Source organism: Pristiophorus japonicus, chromosome 9 (assembly GCF_044704955.1).
Source record: "Pristiophorus japonicus isolate sPriJap1 chromosome 9, sPriJap1.hap1, whole genome shotgun sequence".
NCBI lineage: Eukaryota > Metazoa > Chordata > Chondrichthyes > Pristiophoridae > Pristiophorus > Pristiophorus japonicus.
The window spans coordinates 90,226,198-90,248,265 of record NC_091985.1 but is presented as its reverse complement, the minus strand read 5'-3'; the positions used below and the strand labels follow the sequence as shown (position 1 = coordinate 90,248,265).

The 22,068-nt window shown below is 45.5% G+C and overlaps 1 protein-coding gene across 1 annotated transcript in view; it reads right to left on the bottom strand.

The window, feature by feature from the left end:
- LOC139272644 (uncharacterized protein C2orf73-like) overlaps window positions 1–20,342 on the bottom strand; it is a 74,107-nt gene extending 53,765 nt beyond the window's left edge. The window contains exon 1 of the mRNA XM_070888720.1: window positions 20,265–20,342. Coding sequence (XP_070744821.1) covers window positions 20,265–20,323 — 59 coding nt within the window. The 5' untranslated portion in view covers window positions 20,324–20,342. The remainder of the gene's footprint in view (window positions 1–20,264) is intronic.
- Window positions 20,343–22,068: the final 1,726 nt, after the last annotated feature.

Genomic DNA, 22,068 nt, shown 5'->3' with positions numbered 1-22,068 from the left:
AGTCCATCTCCCCTTCTTGTCCCTCCGAATGCCGGTCCCCGCTCCTATCCCAGGCCAAATGGCCTCTTCGTTCTGGTCCCCGCACCTATCCAAGGCCGAATGGCCTCCCGGTCCCTGCCCCGATCCCTGGCCGAATGACCTCCCCCCCAATCCTGGTCCCTGCACCTATCACAGGCCGAAGGGCCTCCTAGTGCCAGTCTCCACTCCTATCCCAGACCGAATGGCCTCTCGGTCCCCGCACCTATCCCTGGCCAAACTGCCTCCTCCCTCCTGGTCCCCGCTCCAAATGATGCCTGAAAGGCTTTCCCCCTCTCACCTCTCTGCTGCCCAGACCTGGAATTGCATCTGCTGCGTTGATTTACTTACCTGCACCCGATTTTTAAAACTCACCAGAAAGTTTTTCCCCCACAGAGGCCAATATGCCGTCCTATAAAGAATTGGATTAAAATCAGAGCTGGCCAAACTTTCTTAAATGGCCAGAATTGGTGCGGGTGGCAGGTTACAAAAAACCCCCCAAAAATTGTAACTGAGTTACGCTGGCGCACACTGATCGGGGAAATGTTTTTTTTAAAAAAAAACATAGGCCAAAAAAAACAACGCCAATCACTGGAGGAAATTGAGCCCTATGATTCTGACTCTTCACAAGTTAATAAAGTGTCCAGTCCCATCCGCACTTTTGGCTTCAAGCCAAAATCAGATCGTCTCCCTAAAGGGGGCTCGCATTAATCTACTCTCCAATCAGGACACGTCCAAATTCCAGAGTGATACGGTCACTTTTTAGCAATTTCCATTTTGCAGCAGCACAAAAATGGCACTTTAATTGAACCCTTGGAGATAGAGTTGTTGCACAGCTGAAATAGTCAGAGACATGTACATACTAAGGAACTGGGACATCTGTATGTGAATCATACCAACAGAAAATAGTACTTATCACAAAACAAGAGAAGTCAGACTTCTGGATCATCTGGCGAGAATGATTGTGAAAGAGTCCATGGGCAGGATGTCTTTAATATTTGGCATTATCAGTTCCCCTTTCCCAACCCATGTATCAAGAACCACCTCTGGATAGAGGTTTACAGGCAGTTGAGCATAATCTTCGCACCAAAGTAAATTAGCAAAAGCTCAGAAAAGTCAGTAAGAGAGTGAACACATGTTCCTCAGTGGTTTAACAACCAATGCAACAGATGAAGGAATTTTCAGAGGCAGAGAAAATGGTAGAATGAGCCCCACCTCCTTTCCCTTGACCTTATTCTCACTAAACTGCTGGCCACCCAACTTTCCTTCCTGACCCCCGTGTAAACTGTTCTCTCTCCTCGGGTACTGTCGCTCTCCCCTTCAAAATCGGTCGTGGTCACTCCTCTCCTAAAAGAAACAACACTTGGTTCATCTGTCCTTGCAAAGTATCGCCCCATCTCCAATCTCCCTTTCCTCTCAAGTCCTTGAATGCGCTGTCGCCTCCCAAATCTATGCCCATCTTTCCCGGAACTCCATGTTTGCATCCCTCCAATCAGGTTTCCGCCCCAGCCACAGTACTGAAAGGGCTAAGTCACAAATGACATCCGATTGTACTCTGGTAAACTATTCCCCCTCATCCTTCACCAGTTTGCAGCCTTCAACAACACTGACCTCACCAACTTCCATAGAGTCTCCTCCGTTATTCAGCTGGGAGGGACTGCACTCGCCTGGTTCCATTCTTATCTATCCAGTCGTAGCCAGAGAATCAGCTGCGATGGCTTCTCTTCTCGTTCCTGCATCGTTACACCTCAAGTCTCCCAAGTATCTATCCTTGCCCCCCTATGTGTCATCTACATGCTACCCCTTGGAGACATCATCCAAAAAGAAAAAAATTGTGGTTCCATTTGACGATACCCAGCTCTACTTCACCTCCCCCTCTTCCCTGCCACTGTCTCTAAATTGTCAGACTGCTTATCCAACATTAAAGTACTGGCTTAGCAATAATTTCCTCCAACAAAAGAGAGAAGACCGAAGCCATAGACTGGAATTTTCCCACTGAAGCGCGTGCAGATTTGGGGGTGGGTCGGCAGTTAACAGCGCAGAAATTGACAGCATGTAGGGAACCCATCAGCCCGTCGACTTTAGCCTTTCACTGGGGTCTGTTGCGAGGCGCACCATGGATAAATTCAGGAGAGGAGGGTGACCGCATTCGTATTGTTAACTACTCGTTTAGACACTCAGCTGCCATTTTAACGAGATTTGAACTTTAATTGGTTGCGCATGGATTCCCGCACCCCAGGAACCCTGCCTGTAAAGGACAGGCGGGAGCTCGGTAGCCATTGTGCAAGTTCATTAAGTGACAATTGGAAAAAGCTCAAACTCACACCTGCTTCCTTTCCCAAGGGAAAGGCTCTTGCTGACAGCATGTTGCGCAGAGATTTTGCTTTCAGGAGTTTTCAGGTGATTTCTGCAGTCACTCTCACCACATTGCTCATCACTCTCAGTACATTGGAGGATTGTGCCTCTGATCTCAACAGCACCCATGCCAGGTAAAGTAAAGTAATGTATGCGACCCTAGGTAACCAATGTCCTAGGGGGAGTGTTTGCTAGTGCTATTGGGGAGAAGTTAAACTAATATGACAGGGGGATGGGAACCTATGCAGGGAGACAGAGGGAAGTAGAATGGGGGTAGAAGCAAAAGATAGAAACAAGAAAAGTAAAAGGGGAGGGCAAAGAAACCCAAGGCAAAAAGCAAAAAGGGCCACATTACTGCAAAATTCTAAAGGGACAAAGTGTGTTAGAAAGACAAACCTGAAGGCTCTGTGCCTCAAAGGAGTATTCGGAATAAGGTGGACGAATTAACTGAGCAGAAAGCAGGTAACGGGTATGATGTAATTGACATCACGGAGACATGGCTCCAGGGTGACCAAGGTTGGGAACTCAACATCCAGGGGTATTCAAAATTCAGGAAGAATAGACAAAGAAAAAGGAGGCAGGGTGGCATTGCTGGTTAAAAAGGAAATTAATGCAATAGTAATAAAAGGACATTAGCTTGGATGATGTGGAATCTGTATGGGTGGAGCTACGGAATACCAAAGGGCAGAAAACGCTAGTGGGAGTAGTGTACAGACCACCAAACAGTAGTAGTAAGGTTGGGGACAGCAAACAAGAAATTAGGGATGCATGCAATAAAAGGTACAGCAGTTATCATGGATGACTTTAATCTACATATTGATTGGGCTAACCAAACTGGCAGCAATGCAGTGGAGGAGGATTTCCTGGAGTGTATTAGGGATGGTGTATTAGGGATGATTTTCTAAACCAATACGTTGAGGAACTAACTAGGGAGCTGGCCATCCTAGACTGGGTGATGCGTAATGATAAAGGACTAATTAGCAATCTTGTTGTGCGAGGCCCCTTGGGGAAGAGTGACCATAATATGGTAGAATTCTCTCTCAAGATGGAGTGTGACAGTTAATTCAGAAACTAGGGTCCTGAACTTAAGGAAAGGTAACTTCGATGGTTTGAGGCGTGAATTGGCTAGAATAGAATGGCAAATGATACTTAAAGGGTTAGCGGTGGATAGGCAATGGCAAACATTTAAAGATCACGGATGAACTTCAGCAATTGTACATTCTGTCTGGGCTAAAAATAAAACGAAAAAAGGTGGCTCAACCATGGCTAACAAGGGAAATTAAGCATAGTGTTAAATTCAAGGAAGAGGCATATAAATTGGCCAGAAAAAGCAGCAAACCTGAGGACTGGGAGAAATTTAGAATTCAACAGAGGAGGACAAAGGGTTTAATAAAGAGGGGGAAAATAGAGTACGAGAATAAGCTTGCCAGGAACATAAAAACTGACTGCAAAAGCTTCTATCGATATGTGAAAAGAAAAAGATTAGTGAAGATGATCATAGGTCCCTTGCAGTCAGATTCAGGTGAATTTATAATGGGGAACAAAGAAATGGCAGACCAATTGAACAAATACTTTGGTTCTGTCTTCGCGAAGGAAGACACAAATAACCTTCCAGAATTACTAGGGGACTGAAGGTCTAGAGAGAAGGAGGAACTGAAGGATATCCTTATTAGGTGGGAAATTGTTAGGGAAATTGGGATTGAAGGCAGATAAATTCCCAGTGCCTGATAAATACTCTGGGATGCAGACCAAGGAAGTGGCCCTAGAAATAGTGGATGCATTGGTGATCATTTTCCAACAGTCTATTGACTCTGGATCAGTTCCTATGGACTGGAGGGTAGCTAATGTAACACCACTTTTTAAAAAAAAGGGAGGGAGAGAAAAAGCAGGTAATTATAGACCGGTTAGCCTGACATTAGTGGGGAAAATGTTGTAATCAATTCTTATGAAATAGCAGCGCATTTGGAAAGCAGTGACAGGATCGGTCCAAGTCAGCATGGATTTATGAAGGGGAAATCATGCTTGACAAATCTTCTAGTTACACCCTCAAAAAATTCCAGTAGAGTGGACAAGGGAGAACCAGTGGATGTGGTGTATTTGTAGATTCAAAAGGCTTTTGACAAGGTCCCACACAAGAGATTGGTATGCAAACTCAAAGCACATGGTATTGGGAGTAATATACTGACGTGGATAGAGAACTGGTTGGCAGACAGGAAGCAGAGAGTCGGGATAAACGGATCCTTTTCAGAAAGGCAGGCAGTGACTAGTGGAGTGCTGCAGGGCTCAGTGCTGGGACCCCAGCTCTTTACAATGAACATCAATGATTTGGATGAAGGAATTGAGTGTAATATCCAAGTTTGCACTAAACTGGGTGGCAGTGTGAGCTGTGAGGGGGATGCTAGGAGGCTGCAGGGTGACTTGGACAGATTCGGTGAGTGGGCAAATGCATGGCAGATGCAGTATAATGTGGATAAATGTGAGGTTATCCACTTTGGGGGCAAAAACACGAAGACAAATTATCTGAATGGCGGCAGATTAGGAAAAGGGGAAGTGCAACGAGACCTGGGTGTCATGGTTCATCAGTCATTGAAAGTTGGCTTCCAAGTACAGCAGGCGGTGAATGGTATGTTGGCCTTCATAGCTAGGGGAATTGAGAATAGGAGCAGGGAGGTCTTACTGCAGTTGTACAGGGCCTTGGTGAAGCCTCACCTGGAATGTTGTGTTGTGTTCAGTTTTGGTCTCCTAATCTGAGAAAGGACATTCTTGCTATTGAGGGAGTGCAGCGAAGGTTCACTAGACTGATTCCTGGGATGGCAGGACTGACATATGAGGAGAGACTGGATCAACTGGGCCTTTATACATTGGAGTTTAGAAGGATGAGAGGGGATCTCATAGAAACATAAGATTCTGACAGGATGGGACAGGACAGATTAGATGTGGGTAGAATGTTCCCGATGTTGGGGAAGTCCCGAACCAGGGGACACAGTCTAAGGACAAGGGGTAGGCCATTTAGGACTGAGATGAGGAGAAACTTCTTCACTCAGAGTTGTTGACCTGTGGAATTCCCTGCCGCAGAGAGTTGTTGATGCCAGTTCATTGGATATATTCAAGTGGGAGTTAGATATGGCCCTTACAGCTAAGGGGATGGAGAGAAAGCAGGAAAGGGGTACTGAGGGAATGATCAACCATGATCTTGTTGAATGGTGGTGCAGGCTCGAAGGGCCGAAAGACCTACTCCTGCACCTATTTTCTGTGTATCATACCGCCACCAGAGGGCATACCTATTGGAGTCCCAAAGGATCCCAGCATCCCTTGGGAGCACTATATAAGCAGGCCTCCCACGCTATACCAGCACTCGAGTTTGAATAAAAGGAGCCAAGGTTACACTTAGTCATGTCCGCAGTACTTCATTACATTACTTTATTATGAGCATAACTGGCGACGAGATAACGAACAATCACACGAAAATGCAGAGAACTGTTGGTATCCTGGAGAAATTCTCAAGAGGACGATTGGGAGGCCTTCGTGGAGCAACTCAACCAATACTTGGTGGCAAACAAGCTGGAAGGGGAAGAGAACGCTGCCAAATGAAGGGCGATCCTACTCAGTCTGTGGGGCAACAACCTATGGCCTCGAAGAATCTTCTTGCTCCGGTGAAACCAACAACCAAATCGTATTAAGAACTGAGTACGCTGGTCTAGAAGCACCTAAATCCGAAGGAAAGCATTCTGATGACAAGATATTGATTTTACACGTGTCAACAGTCTTAAGGCCAGGAAGTGGCGAGCTACGTCGCCAAACTAAGGTGCCTTGCAGGACTTTGCGAATTCAAAAGGATTCCTTGAGCAAATGCTAAGAAACTTCTTTGTGCTTGGCATTGGCCATGAGGTTATCCTTTGCAAACTATTGACTGTTGAAACACCAAATCTGAGCAAAGCCATAATGATAGCCCAGGCATTTATGTCCATCAGCGATAACACGAAACAAATTTCGCAGCGTAGAGGTTTCGGCAAATACTGTACACAAAGTAGCGTCGTTTTCAGGCAGGAATGCATATGGCATAACGTACACACCTGTAGCTGCACGACCTCAGATGATCCAGAGTCCGCCATCAAACGTTAACTGCCTCGCATTAACACCTTGTTGGCGCTGCAGTGATCATCAAGCCCATCAATGCTGCTTCAAACACTGTGTGCAAAGACTGTGGAACAATAGGACACCTCCAGCAAATGTGCAGACGAGCTGCAAACCCTGCAAACCAGCATGTTGCAGAGGATTGATCCATGGTGGATCAGGCTGAACTAGAGACTCGAACCGAAGAGGCAGAAGTGTATGGGGTACATAACTTCACCACAAAATGTCCACCGATCTTGCCAAAAGTCAAACTGGATGGAATTCCAGTATCCTTGGAATTGGATACATGTGCGAGTTAGTCCATAATGAGCAAAAAGGCCTTCGAGAGACTGTGGTGCAACAAGGCACAAAAGGCCCAAGCTGAGCCCTATTCATACCAAGCTGAGAACTTACACTAAAGAGCTGATCCCTGTAATTGACAGTGCAGCAGTAAAAGTCTCCTATGATGGAGCAGTGCACGAACTCCCACTATGGATTGTACCAGGCGATGGCCCCACACTGTTCGGCAGAAGCTGGCTGGGAAAAACCGCTGGAACTGGGATGACATCCGAGCGCTTTCATCCGTCGACGCCGCCTCATGTGCCCAGGTTCTGAGCAAGTTCCCGTCGTTGTTTCAGCCAGGCATCAGAAGTTTCTCGGGGGCGAAGGTGCAGATCCACTTGGTTCCAGGTACACGACTCATCCACCACAAGGAATATGATGAGAAAGTGGAAATTGAGCTGGACAGGCTGCAGCGAGAAGGCATCATCACGCTGGTGGAGTTCAACGAGTGGGCTAGTCAGATTGTTCCAGTTCTCAAAGGCAACGGCACGGTCAGAATTTGTGGGGACTATAAAGTAACGATTAACCGTATTTCGCTACAGGACGAGTACCCGCTACCCAGGGCAGATGACCTATTTGCGACCCTAGCTGGAGGAAAGACGTTCACCAAGTTGGACCTGACTTCTGCCTGCATGAGGCAGGAGCTGGAGGAATCTTCGAAAGGCCTCACCTGCATCAACACGCACAAAGGTCTGTTCAGCTACAATAGATGCCCATTTGGGATTCGATCGGCCACGGCAATCTTTCAAAAGGAACATGGAAAGCCTGCTAAAGTCGGTTCCGCGCACCATGGTTTTCCAGAACGACATACTGGTCACAGGTCAGGACACCATTGAACACTTGAAAAACCTGGAAGAGGTTCTAAGTCGGCTAGATCGCGTGGGACTCGGGTTGAAATGCTCGAAGTGTGTTTTCCTGGCACCAGAGGTAGAGTTCTTAGGGAGAGGAATCGCAGCAGACGGCATCAGACCCACTGACGCCAAGACGGAGGCCAAGAACGTGACGGAGCTGCAGTTGTTCCTGGGACTCAACTATTTCAGTAATTTCCTACCTGGGTGAAGCACCTTGCTAGAATCCCTACATGTGCTGCTATGCAAGGGAGATGACTGGCATGGGGGAAAATCACAAGAGGCTGCTTTTGAGAAAGCCAGAAATCTGTTATGTTCCAACAAACTGCTTGTTCTGTATAACCCATGTAAACGTTTAGTGCCAGCTTGCGATGCGTCTTCGTACGGGGTCGGGTGTGTGTTACAACAAGCTAACGAATTGGGAACATTGCAACCGGTCACCTATGCGTCCAGGAGTTTGTCCAAGGCCGAAAGGGCCTCCAACATGATTGAAAAAGCAGCTCTGGCATGCGTTTACGGGGTGAAAAAAATGCACCAGTATTTGTTTGGTCTCATGTTTGAGCTAGAAACTGACCATAAGCCGCTCCTAGCTATTCTCAGGAGAGCAAAGGGATTTATACCAATGCCTCTGCCCGCATCCAAAGATGGGCACTCACGCTGTCTGCATATAACTATGTAATCCGCCACAGACCAGGCACAGAGAACTGTGCTGATGTGCTCAGTCGGCTACCATTGCCCACCACCAGGTGGAAATGGCACAGCTGCAGACTTGCTCTTGGTGATGGATGCATTTGAAAACGAAGTCACCCGTTACAGCCTGCCAGATCAGGACCTGGACCAGCCAGAATTCTTTACTGTCCCCTGTAAAATAAAACTGTCCTCCATGGGAGCTGGTCCAGCATCCCACCGGAGATGCATGGAGATCAAGCCATTCCAACAGCGCAAAGACGAAATGTTCATACAGGCAAACTATCTTTTGTGGGGCAACCGCGTGATTTTGCCCAAGAAAGGCAGGGAAACGTTCATACGCGAGCTGCACAGTACCCTCCCAGGCACAGTAATGATGAAAGCTATAGCCAGATCCCACGTGTGGTGGCCCGGCATCGACTCAGACTTGGAGACCTGTGTGCGCCAATGCAACACTTGCTCGCAACAGAGCAATGCACCCAGAGAGGCACCGCTAAGTTTGTGGTCATGGCCCTCCAAACCGTGGTTTAGGATCCACGTTGACTTTGCAGGCTAGTTTCTCGGCAAAATGTTGTTGGCTGTTGTGGATGCTTATTCAAAATGGGTTGTGTGTAATGTCTGTAAGCACATCCACTGCCACCATCGAAAGCCTACAAGCCATGTTCGCCACGCACAACCCCGCCTGATGTCCTTGTCAGTGACAATGGGCTGTGCTTCACTAGTGCTGAATTCATGACCCGCAATGGGATGAAGCACGTCACATCTGCCCTGTTCAAGCCCACATCCAACAGCCAGTCCAAACCATCAAGCAAAGCAAGAAACGTGTGTCGGAAGGCTCCCTGCAGATCCACCTGTCCAGAGTCCTGCTCAGCTACCACACCAGACCCCACTCGCTGATCGGGGTTCCCCCAGCCGAGCTGCTCATGAAAAGGGCGCTCAAAACAAGGCTCTCTCTTGTCCACTCTGATCTCCATCATGTCGAGGGCAGGCAGCATCAGCAAAGCATGTAGCATGATTGCACAAACTTGTCACGCGATATTGAAATCAATGACCCTGTATTTGTACTCAACTATGGACATGGTCCCAAATGGCTTGCTGGCACCATCATAGCCAAAAAAGGGAGTAGGGTGTTTCAGGTCAAACTTGCTGATTGACTAACTTGCAGAAAGCATTTGGACCAAACCAAACTGCGATTCAAACAGCCACGAGCAACCCAAAGAGGACACCACCAACTTTGACCCTCCCAACACACACACACACACACTAGTGGCAACCGACATCACGGTCGACCACGAAGCTGAACTCACCATCCCCCAGCTGCCCAGCAAGGCCAGCTGCCCAGCAGAGAACCAACCAACTCACCCACACCTGCATTTATACCAAGACGATCGACAAGGGAGCGAAAAACCCCAGATCGTCTCACCCTGTAAATAAGAGTACTATTGACTTTGGGAGGGAGTGATGTTATGTATGCAACCCTAGGTAACATGTATCATACCACCACCAGAGGGCATACCTGTTGGAGTCCCAAGGGAACCCAGCATCTCTTGGGAGCACTGTATATAAGCTGGCCTCCCATGCTGTACCAGCATTCTGGAGTTTGAATAAAGGAGCCAAAGGTCACACTTACTCATGTCCACAATACTTCATTACATTACTTTATTATGAGCATAACAGGTGCCACTTATGATGTCTCAGAATCGGACCAAGATGAGCCCCAGTACCAGCCGCAACCACACCAGCAACGTTCTTCTCATCGACCTGATGCTCCACAAGAGAGGTGGGGGGGGAAATCAGAGAAGGGATGCACTTCACCCGAGGCGATGGGAAGGCAGAGTGATGGGGTTGCGGAGACACACACTCATCAGGATGTAGGTGAATGTCGCATTGCACTTACCTTTCCTGACATCAGGAGGTCATTAAATCGTTTCCGGCACTGGATTCAGGACTTCCTTACTACATCCCTGCTGCTGATGATCTGCGCGATCTCCAGCCATGCCCTCTTGGTCTCACTGGAAGGTCTCTTGGCCCATCCCAAGGGAACAGGATGTCCTTGCATGCTCAAACTCCATGGAGTAGCTTACCCAGGGAGGTGGCAGAATCTGGGTGCTGCCTTCTGCCACTGGGACTACATGCTTCCTTCAAACTTCAGATGGAAGCTCTTTACTTTCTGAACAACCACACCTTCACCAAAGAGCTGCGCACCTCCTCCAACAATCTTCAAGTGTGATGTGTGGAAGGTCCCTTTAAATATCTGAGTTCAAAGCGAGTCACCGATGACATCAGACCTGCTCCATTTAATTGACTGGGAAACCCACAGGCCTAACTCAATCGATTCAATTCAGTTAAACACAAGGTGGACAGCGCACTGCCGGGGGCCAACCCGCTACCACCACCCCTACCCAACTTGTTTCACTGGTATATATTCCATCCATTGTCTTTGGTCCCATCACAATCTCCGTTCCCTAACCACTGACTCCATTCCTCTCCCTGGCAACTGTCTGAGGCTGAACCAAACAGTTTGCAACCATGGTGTTGTATTGGACCCAGTGCGAGGCTTACGACCACCTCCATAACATCGCCCGATTCCACCACTGCCTCAGCTCATCTGCTGCTGAAACCCTCATCCATGCCTTTGTTACCTCTAGACAAGACTATTCCAATGCACTCCTAGTCAGACTCACATCTACCTTGCTCGATAAACTTACTCATCAAAAACTCTGCTGCCCGTATCCTAACTCGCACCAAGTCCCGTTCACCCATCACCCCTGTGCTCGCTGACAGACATTGGCTCCCGGTTGAGCAACACTTCGATTTTAAAAGTTCTCATCTTTGTTTTCAAATCCCTCATGGCCATCCCCCTCCCTTTCGCTGTAACCCCCTCCAGTCCTACAACCAGAGATCTCTGCACTCCTCTAATTCTGGCCTTTCGCGCATCTCCGATTTTAAAATCGCGCCACCATTGGCTGTTCCTTCAGCTGCCGAGGATCAAGCTCTGGAATTCCCTCCCTAAACTCCCTCTACTGCTCTCTCCTCCTTTGAGACGCTCCTTAAATCTACCTGTTTCTTCTGCCCGAATATCTCCACTTGGCTAGGTATCAAATTTTGTTGGATAACACTCCCGTGAAGCGCCTTCGGACATTTTACGACGCTTAAGGGATTATATAAATGTAAGTTGTTGTATAAAAGCCCTTCAATCTGGATTGTTTGGAGGGGGTGACAAAAGTTGATGTGGGGCCTTCCAGCACTGACTCTGGCAAAGGATCTCAATGTCCACTTCCTCATCAGCAGATATTGAACAATCACAATGTTGGGATTTATTACATAAATGCTTGACAGTACCAATACTGATGTGATGCATTATTTCATACTGACATCAATAAATATGCATTAGCATTGCAGCTGATAATCCTGAAGGCAAATGATACTTCTAATACATCCCCTACTCTCCGCACCATCTGGATTCCAAGAACACTCAGCATCGCAGACTACAACACACCCCTCACAATCTGCAAGTATGACTGCACAGAAACTGAAGCACCTGCACTAACAAATAGTACTGAGCATCACTGCATGAACTATAACCAAGCACATAGGAACTAACACTTCCTCTGGCCAAAGTCAAATTGGAAAGCTTGGTTGCAAGTCACAAATTCCATAGGATTGAGGTACAGCAGACCTACAAATAGTTATGAAATCAACAGGCTGATTTTCAAACTGCAAATGTTAGAGTAATGGTAGAACTTCCTCAACACAGCAGCCAATTTCACAGTGTGATATATCGGAGGATTGAATGGCTAGGAAGCTCCCTCTCACAGATGCTGTGCTGGATCACCAAATGGCTGCATTGCAGTACACCATAACTGTAATAGAATAGTGAATGTGTATAAATCAATAGGGTTGAGATGGCAATAGTAAAAAAATCATTGCTCCTCTCTCCAGCGGTTTCTCTGCAATTATGAACTGTACTTCAATCACTTTTCCAGTATAAAGCAAACAATTCCTGGACAAGCATTTCAATGTCCCTTATAGATCTAATTACCAGGAAAGTAATGGCTGCTGTCACTCATCAATACAGGAGTGTGTTGTGGGAGAAAAACAAGAAAAGCATTGCAAATTTCCAAGCCAAACAAACAGGCCACGAAAAGAGAGAATTACAAAAAGAGAAGATAAAGAAATGCACAGAATGAGAAGCGAGGGAAGCGGAAAATAAAGACCGCAAAAGATAGGGAAAGGAGAATAATACATTGGTGCCACGTGACCAATCATGGGACTGATGTAGCCTGCCACTTCTAGCCACGTTTCTGCTTTGGGCACGCATGGATAACTCAGGTTTACAGCCCAGAACTGAAAATTGCACACCGACGATTTATCCTAATTTGATTGCTATGACTTTTGCAACTGCAGGCAGAACTGCTACAGTCATCAATGTACCTAGAAGTTGATTTACAGCATTGCATGTACCTCAAGACAGTAATTTTCCTGGAAAGTCTGTATCTTTGAATGCAAGTTGTTCCTATGACAGACCTATTACATTTGACAGGTTACATTTTTCACCTATCAGCCAATAAGTGGAAATTCTAGCCCGTGAAGGCTAGCACCCTTTCTCTGTTGCAAGACCATCTTCTCACTGCCCTTGGTCTGTGTACTCCCACAGCACTATTACTGTCACTAGCACCAGGGTAATTGCCATGCTCACTCTCCTGAAGCAAGAACCTCTCAGTTTACTTCTGCTGCACAAGATAAGAGCTCACGGGATTGGGGATAATGGCCCCAAGTTTCCACATGATTTGCTCCTGATTTTTAGGAGCAACTGGTGGAGAATGGAGTATCTTAGAAATCGCAATTCTCCACATTTAAGTTTTCTGCAGTTCTAGTCAGGTAGAACAGTTTCACTTTTGAACAGAATTTTTTTTTTCCCCAAAAGGGGGCATGTCCGGCCACTGACGCCTGATTTGAAAGTTTCCACAGTGAAAACGTACTCAAAAACTAACTTAGAATGGAGCAAGTGAAGATTTTTGTAGGCTTGAAAAAAACCTTGTCTACACATTAAAAAATCAGGCGCAGGTTACAAATTAGGCGTCGAGAACGAGGTGGGGTGGGGGGGGGGGGGGGGAAGGGAAGTCATTAAATTCTACAATAAATCCTTAGTTATACTTATACAAATAAATCCAACCTGAATAAAAATTTATAAGCAAAGACAAGATTAAATAAACCATGTTCCTACCTGTGTGGAAGTGCTTCAGGCAGGCCTTTCAGGCAGCGGTTTGCCATCGGGACCGACGGCAGGGGGAGGGGGGGGCGAGGGGGGGAGAAAGCTGCAAGAAGCCTCAGTACTTGAGGCAGCCGTTTGCCGTCGGGCCCGATGGACGGCAGGGGGTGAAAGCTGCAAGAAGCCTCAGTGCTGATCATGGAAGGGCAATGTGGTTTTATTAAAAAATTTTAAAAATTGAACAGCTACAAAGAATTTGAATAGTCTCAAACAAGTGCATGTGTCCCATTTATCACAGTCTATCTTTAATTACAGAATGCACTCCCTCACACACAGAAATATCAAGAAAATTAAAATACAAGTCTTTGCAAGGGTTCAATATACAAATTTTCACTTTTTCTGCAGCACTTTTTAAAATGGCCGAGTGCCAATGTTTCCTTCAGACTGCACGTGCGCGAATGCTCCAACGCGCAGGGTTGCTGGCACGAAAAAAAACTCATTTAAATTGTACCCGCCCCCTCCTACTTACAAAATCGGCGCGAGTGGTAGGCTCCACCCTCTGTGCGCCGCGCCAAGCAGCCATCGAGCTGCAAAGCGCTCGAGAATAGCGCGTTTTTTTTCAGGCGCCGTTTTCGGCGCGAAAAACGGGCGCCAAGCTCGGAGGGGCACCTGTTTTGCCGCGTGTGGAAACTTGGGGCCAATATATTAGCATGGCGAGAGGATTGGCTAACGAACAGCAAACAGAGAGTTGGGATAAATGAGTCATTTTCCAGTTGGCAACCAGTAACTAGTGGGGTGCCACAGGAATCAGTGCTGGGTCCTCAACTATTTACAATGTATATTAATGACTTGGATGAGGGGACTGAGTGTAATGTAGCCAAGTTTGCTGCTGATACAAAGATAGGCGAGAAAGCAAGTTGTGAGTAGGACACACAGAATCTGCAAAGGGATATAGGCAGGCTAAGTGAGTGGACAAACATTTGGCAGATGGAGTATAATGTGGGAAAGTGAGAGGTTATCCACTTTGGCAGGAAAAATAAAAAAGCTAATTATTTTTTTTAAATGGAGAGATTACAAAATGCTGCAGGACAGAGGGACCTAGGGATTCTTGTGCATGAAACACAAAAAGTTAGTCTCGAGTATGTAGGCACCTTGTTAATGACTCCACGAGGCAGGGGTATGGTACTTAAACTGTGAAGACTGTAGTCCTTTATTGCAGCTCCTCGAGTCAGGACACCAAGAGGTGAGCTCCCTTTTATACTGGGTTACCTGCAGGTAACCCTTAGGTCTCCAGCAGCAGCACCCTCTGGTGTACAGGTGTGTACAGTGTTACAGAACATCACAACAATACAAGCATGCATACATAACAGTTAGTATGCAGGTACAGCAAGTAATCAGGAAGGCGAATTGCAATGTTGGCCTTTAATGCAAGGGGGAAGAGTATAAAAGCAGGAAAGTCCTGCTACAACTGTACAGTTTTGGTCTCCTTATTCAAAGCATTGAAGGTTCACTATGTTGATTCGAGATAAAGTGGTTGTCTTATGAAGAAAGATTGAGCAGGTTGAACCTATACTTATTGGAGTTCAGAAGAATGAGGTGATCTTATTGAAACACATGATACTGAAGGGGCTTGAGGCAGAGAGGATGTTTCCACTTGTGGGGGAATCTAGAACAAGGGGGCATAGTTATAAGAATAAGGGGTTGCCCATTTAGAACGGAGATGAGGAGAAATTTCTTCTCTAAGGGTCGTAAATCTGTGGAATTCTCTGCCCCAGAGAGCTGTGGAGGATGGGTCATTGAATATATTTAAGGTGGAGATAGACAGATTTTTTGAGCAACATGTGAGTGAAGGGTTTATGGGGAGCAGGCAGGGAAGTGGAGCTGAGCCCAAGATCAGATCAGCCATGATCTTATTAAAATGGCGGAGCAGGCGCGAGGGGCCAAATAGCCTGCTCCTATTTCTTATGTTCTTAAAGACTGATCCAAATGTGACTTACAGCACAGAGAATCTCAGTTTGAAATTCCAAATATGCCAAGATTTAAGTTAATTCGACCAGCTCTCCTCCCCTAATGATTGGCTGAATTAGTGTTTTTAATTAATTGGTTGTTTGTTTTTCATATCTTCACATTCTTTTCTTGAAGAACAGTGTGATGTAGTGGTAAGATTCGCAGGTTGACTAACAGTCCGACAGGCCGCAACGTGAACACTGCTTTCATGGCTGTAGCCATCTTTATACCAGCCAATAAGTTGATTAGTCTTATACAGTGGAAGGATTTTCTGAGATCCCACAATCCATATGACAAGGGAGGGGCCACCCACACCCACCAGATGAGAGTATCCCACTGGATGTCAACCCAGAATTCAGAGTCACTCTTCCTGATTGTCCAGAGTAGGGTTTGAACCCGACATCTTCTGACTCAAAAGGCATGAATACCACCACAAAGGCTTGTTTCATTGAAATTGCTATGTTAAACACGCTGCTAGCAGCTTAAGTCTACATCAAAATGTGCAAACTGGTATAAATACTGGATTGTAAATAGCATCCCGCATCCCCCCCCCAAAAAAAAAATTTGGGATAATTTATTGCAGTGCCAGCTACTAAACATCATGTGGATAAATGGGTTGTCTGCTGTATTTGGACAACCTGCTGCAAGCCAATTTTTCCCACAATGATTTTCTATGGGCCAGTGGTTAGCGGGATGACCAAATCTCTAATATGATTAAGCAGTTTGGCAGAGTCTCTCAATGAATGAAATGCTGGTAGGCTGGGGAGGTCACAATGAAGTCAGCTGCAAGAATTGTGTTTGTACCCGGAGAGATTGAAATGCTGGGAGTCAATATAAAATGATGGGCTTCTCTTAGCTAGAACAATCCATTAAGTGGGACATAACCCTTTGTACCAAGATGTCTTTCTTAGCTGGCTTGCATTGTAACCACTTATGGTTGTTATATCTAATTTATATATCAATTAGATAAACACCCAAGTATATTTTCCTTGTAAACTGCCTAGAACAGAAAGCAGCCCTTTACAAACTTTGACAACATTTTCCGACAGTAATGCTTAAGTAGTTATACAACATTTACACAGGGTCCAATGAGTATGAAGGTATCTGACCTGCAGCAAAAAAATATTTTTTGCACTCAGGAGCAGGGATCAAAATGAGCATCATCAAGCTGGCCCTTATTGGTCACAAAGCATCCATAACTTGGACCCGATCAATACTTGATAGACAGACCCATTAATTCATTAGCAAATATTATCATGCCATGTATCACAAAATATAATTGCAATTAGTTTTTAAACAAAGTGCAAAAAAAACATCTGGTTTTTATTCACAGTTAATATTTAAAAAAAACTTTTAAAAATTGTAATTTAGTGAAAAACAAGATGATCAGCATTAGAAATCACTCCAATGGAAATAGTTTCCATCTTTTTTCTTGGGCCTATAAAATTATTTTCCAGCAAACTATTTAACTTTGTGAGGTACAGCAGTGTATGAAAAAGCTGCAGTTTGAGGAAGATCACACATCAGTTTTAGTGAAAAGACTGAATGAGATAGCTCTTCTCTTGAATTGACAAATTTTTAAACAGTTCAAAGGTCGATTTTTAATCTAACAAAACTGTAGTAACAATTTTTTTTTAAGGCATAATCTCTAACTTATATTTATATAGCACCTTTGATGGAGTGAAACGTTCCAAGGCGCTTCACAGGAGTATTGAGACACAAAAAAATTTGACACCGAGCCACATAAAACAAAATTGGGGCAGATGACTAAAAGCTTGGTCAAAGAGGTAGGTTTTAAGGAGCGTCTGCAAGAAAAGAGGTGTCGAGAGGCAGAGAGGTTTAGGGAGGGAATTCCAGAGCTTAGGGCCTAGGCAGCTCAAGGCACAGCCACCAATGGTTGAGCGATTATAATCAAGGGTGTCCAAGAGAGCAGAATTAGAGGAGCGCAGACATCTCGGGGGGGTTGTGGAGCTGAAGGAGATTACAGAGATAGGGAGGGGTGAGGCCATGGAGGGATTTGAAAACAAGGATGAGAATTTTGAAATCGAGGCGTTGCTTATCGAACCAATGTAGGTCAGCAAGCACAGGGGTGATGGGTGAGCGGGACTTGGTGCGAGTTAGGACACGGGCAGCCGAGTTTTGGATCACCTCTAATTTACATAGGGTAGAATATGGGAGGTCAGCCAGGAGTGTGTTGGAACAGTCAACTCAAGTTAACGAAGGCATGGATGATGGTTTCAGCAGCAGATGAGCTGAGGCAAGGACAGAAACAGGCGATGTTTCGGAGGTGGAAATAGGCGGTCTTAGTTATGCTGCAGATATGTGGTTGAAAGCTCATTTCAGGTCAAATGTGACACCAAGGTTGCGAACAGTCTGGTTCAGCCTCAGACAGAAGTTGGGGAGAGGGATGGAGTCAATGGCTAGGGAACTGACTTTTTGGCCGGGACAGAAAACAATGGCTTCGGCCTTCCCAATATTCAATTGGAGAAAATTTCTGTTCATCCAGGACTGGATGTCGGTCAAGCAGTCTGACAATTTAGAAACCGTTGAGTCGTCGAGAGAAGTGGTAGTGAGGTGTCATCAGCTTGCATGTGGAAACTGATGCTGTGTTTTCAGATGATGTCGCCAAGGGGCAACATGTAATTGGAAAATAGGAGGGGGCCAAGCATAGATGCTTGGGGGACACCAGAGGTAATGATGTGGGGGCAGGAAGATAAACTATTGCAGGTGATTCTCTGGCTATGATTAGATAGATAACAATGGAACCAAGCAAGTGCAGTCCCACCCAGCTGGATAGCAGTGAGATGCATTGGAGAAGAATTGAGTGATCAACCATGTCAAAGATGCAGACAAGTCAAGGAGGAAGAGGAGGAATAGTTTGCCTTTGTCACAGTCACAAAGGATGTCACGTGTGATTTTGACGAGAGCTGTTTCGGTACTGTGGCAGGCACGGAAACCGGATTGGAGGGATTCAACATGGAGTTGCGGGAAAGATGGGCACGGATTTGGGAGGCAACAACACATTCAGGGACTTGAGGAAAGGGACGTTGGAGATGGGGCAGTTGTTTGCAAGGACAGAGGGGTCGAGGATTGATTTTTTTTTTGAGGAGATGGGTGTTGACAGCAGATTTGAGGGAGAGGGGGACAGTACCGGAGGAGAAGGCATAGATAACAATGCCAGCTAATATGGGAGCCAGAAAAGGAAGTTGGGTGGTCAGCAGTTTGTGGAAATAGGGTCAAGGGAGCAGGAAGTGGGTCTCATGGACAGGATGAGCTCAGAGAGAAACTGGAAGTCAGGGCGAGGGCAGGGGGTATCCTTGGAGGAAGTTTGGCCCGGTGGGTTAGGGGAAGGAAGGGAAGAGTCAGAGGTGACCAAACGGATGGTCTCACTCTGAGACACAAAGATATCCATGAGCTCCTCACACTCAGAGGTGAGGCTGGAGTGTCAGGAGAGAGATTTAAAGAGACAGTTAGCAGTGGAGAATAGAATCCAAGGTTTATCTTTATATTCCAGAATGATTCTGGAGTAGTGAGCAATTGTGGCAGACAAGAGCAAGACATGATAATGCTTTATGTTGTCCAGCCAGATCTGGCAGTAAATGGCTAAACCAGTTGTCCGCCACATCCATTCAAGTCTACGTCCCTTGCACTTAGTGAAAGCAAAGATCAGGGCTATACCAGGGGAACAGCCAGGGCGAGAGAGAGTAATTGTTTTAACAGGGACTAGGACATCAAAGGTGGTGGCGAGAGAAATGATTGAGCAGATCCATCATGGTGATTGGAGGGCCAAAGGCTAGACAGTTGGGAGTTGATAGGTGCAGTTATGAGAGTTGGGAGTGTTTTTTGGCAAGGAGCAGACACAGAAAGGTGGGGGGGGGGGAGATGAAGTGGAAGGGGAATGTGGGTGGAGTGTGATAAGAGGAAATGGTGAGAGATGGCCTTATCTGCGATTGACAAGTGAGCATATGGGTAAATAGGATGCCTGCTTTACAGAAGATGACGACCTGCTGGAAGCCAATTTAGAAGAGATTTCAACGTGAATATTCACATAAACTGTTGGAGCCAGTCCAAGCTCGGACTGTAAAAAATACCATTTTATTTTGAGAATTACTAATATACTCAAAAGTAAAAAAAAACTAAATGTGAATATTTCTTAAAACTGCTGATACCTAGTTTTCCAACTCCAGGTAAACAGTATCGCATAATATTATATTAAAATGTAAAGTCCCTCTTTACCTTAGTTTTTGGTGGTGGGTTTAGAGGAGTTTGCCTAATCATCATTTAGGTGAATTCTGGTGACAACATTTTTACTTGACAATTGGAGTAAAAAGTAAAACAGCATCTTTTTACAGGGCTACTAAACTCATTTAAAAAAAGTTTGCTTAAAAACCCCTTTTTGCATACAAACACATTTAAATTACATCTCAGTACGGCACTTGCGTGGGAAGAATGTGAGTGCATTGCCCCATCCTGAATAAAATGATCGTGATCAGATCCCAAATAAATACAAGGCACGATTTTTTTTTGCAGTAAGTTTAGAACTTGTTGGTGATCGAACGACCCACTTTTGATTTTGGCCGAGCAATATGCCAGGGAACTCGAGCACAGAGAGGGCATTGTTTTTCATTTTAACTTGACTTGCTAACTTTCAAGTTGGTTGGAATGTTTGTTAAGTTCATACTTACTAAAGTTGGCCGGAGACCATTTGCTCTCTGCAAGTGTATTCCTGTGGAGCCTGATTCATTTTGGTGTCGGAGCTCCTGGGAATAGATGATAACAGACGCATTGAGCTTGGGCCGCGGTCTGCGAGCACAGGACTGTTTTATCAATGTGCACCTGGTAAATCTCGTGTTAGCTGTCAGTTGCTAGGTTACGCGTACGCGTCTCCAAGTGGGCAATCGGCAGGTCAGTGGATCGAGTATTGCACCAGGTGCAGTAACTTGTGAGAATTTGCTTTTCGTTATAGTACAATTATATTTTTAAGATTCTCAAGTTAAAGATGACGAAACGTTTAATTTTCTGCTTTATATTTCCCCTTTGCATTTTGTGTTCAGCATTTGAATTTCTAATTTTAAAAATTAGATGTATTTTGAAGGGCTCCCTTAAAGTACAGCATTTGCTCGACCATGCTGGCATAACCTGGTTCTGCTTAGATTTTAACGTTTTGCTGATAGGGGTCATAGATTATATTCCAGCAACAGCTGTCAGTAACACTTCACGTTCAGTCTGCACTAGGCACGGGTGAAACTGGTTTTGTTGTTTTTTCCTTCACATCATGGAGTGCTAACAGAATTTGAATATGATGCAATGTGACAGGTAAACCTGGGATTTAAAGTTGTGGTAATATTTTCATTTTCAGTCTCCATCGAAAACATGACCATCTCCAATAAGAGAAAGTTTAACCACCTTGACATTCCATCCTCGAAGCCCCCACCATCAACATCCTGGGGGTCACCATTGACCAGAAACTTAACTGGACCAGCCACATAAATACTGTGGCTACAAGAGTAGGTCAGAGGATGGGTATTCTGCAGCAAGTCACTCACTTCCTGACTCCCCAAATTCTTTTCACCATTGACAAGGCACAAGTTGGGAGTGTGATGGAATACTCGCCACTTGCCTAGATGAGTGCAGTTCCAATAACACTCAAGAAGCTTGACACCACTCAGGACAAAGCAGCTCGCTTGATTGACAACCCATCCACCACATTAAACATTCACTCCCTCCATCACCAGCACACCGTGTGTACTATCTCGAAGATGCACTGCAGCAATTCACCAAGGCTTCTTCGACAGCACCTCCCAAGCCCACAACCTCTACCACCGAGAGGGACAAGGGCAGCAGGCGCATGGAAACAACACCACCTCCACGTTCCCCTCTAAGTCACAGACCGTTCTGACTTGGAAATATATCACCGTTCCTTCAGTGTTGCTGGCTCAAAATCCTGGAACTCCCTACCTAACAGTACTGTGTGAATACCTTCACCACACGAACTGCAAGAAGGTGGCTCACCACCAGTTTCTCGAGGACAATTAGGGAAGGGCAATAAATGCTGGCCTTGCCAGTGATGCTCACATCCCATGAATGAATTTAAAAAAATGGTACCTGGAATGAGCATAGGGTTTTGTTTTCAAATAATCTGGGACATATCAAATTCCAGTAACAACAAATAATGTTCTTAGAAAAACATGAGACACAAACATCCCCCTATAATATCTGGAGACATCAGTCACCTCTAGACTACTTGAAACAAGCTGCCTAGATTGAAATTTTGATAACCATTGGAGAGCAGAAAATTACACACAGCTCATCATGGGACAGACAGGGATTGAAAAAGATAAATACATTCTCAAAGGAATTAAAACATGCTTCAAAGTGACCACACAGTAGAGGACTACATGGTCCCATTTAGATCATGAGGTATGCAAATAAAATCTCAAATCTTCTTGCACTTCCTTTCTACAAAACCTTATTTCCTGTTGTCACATT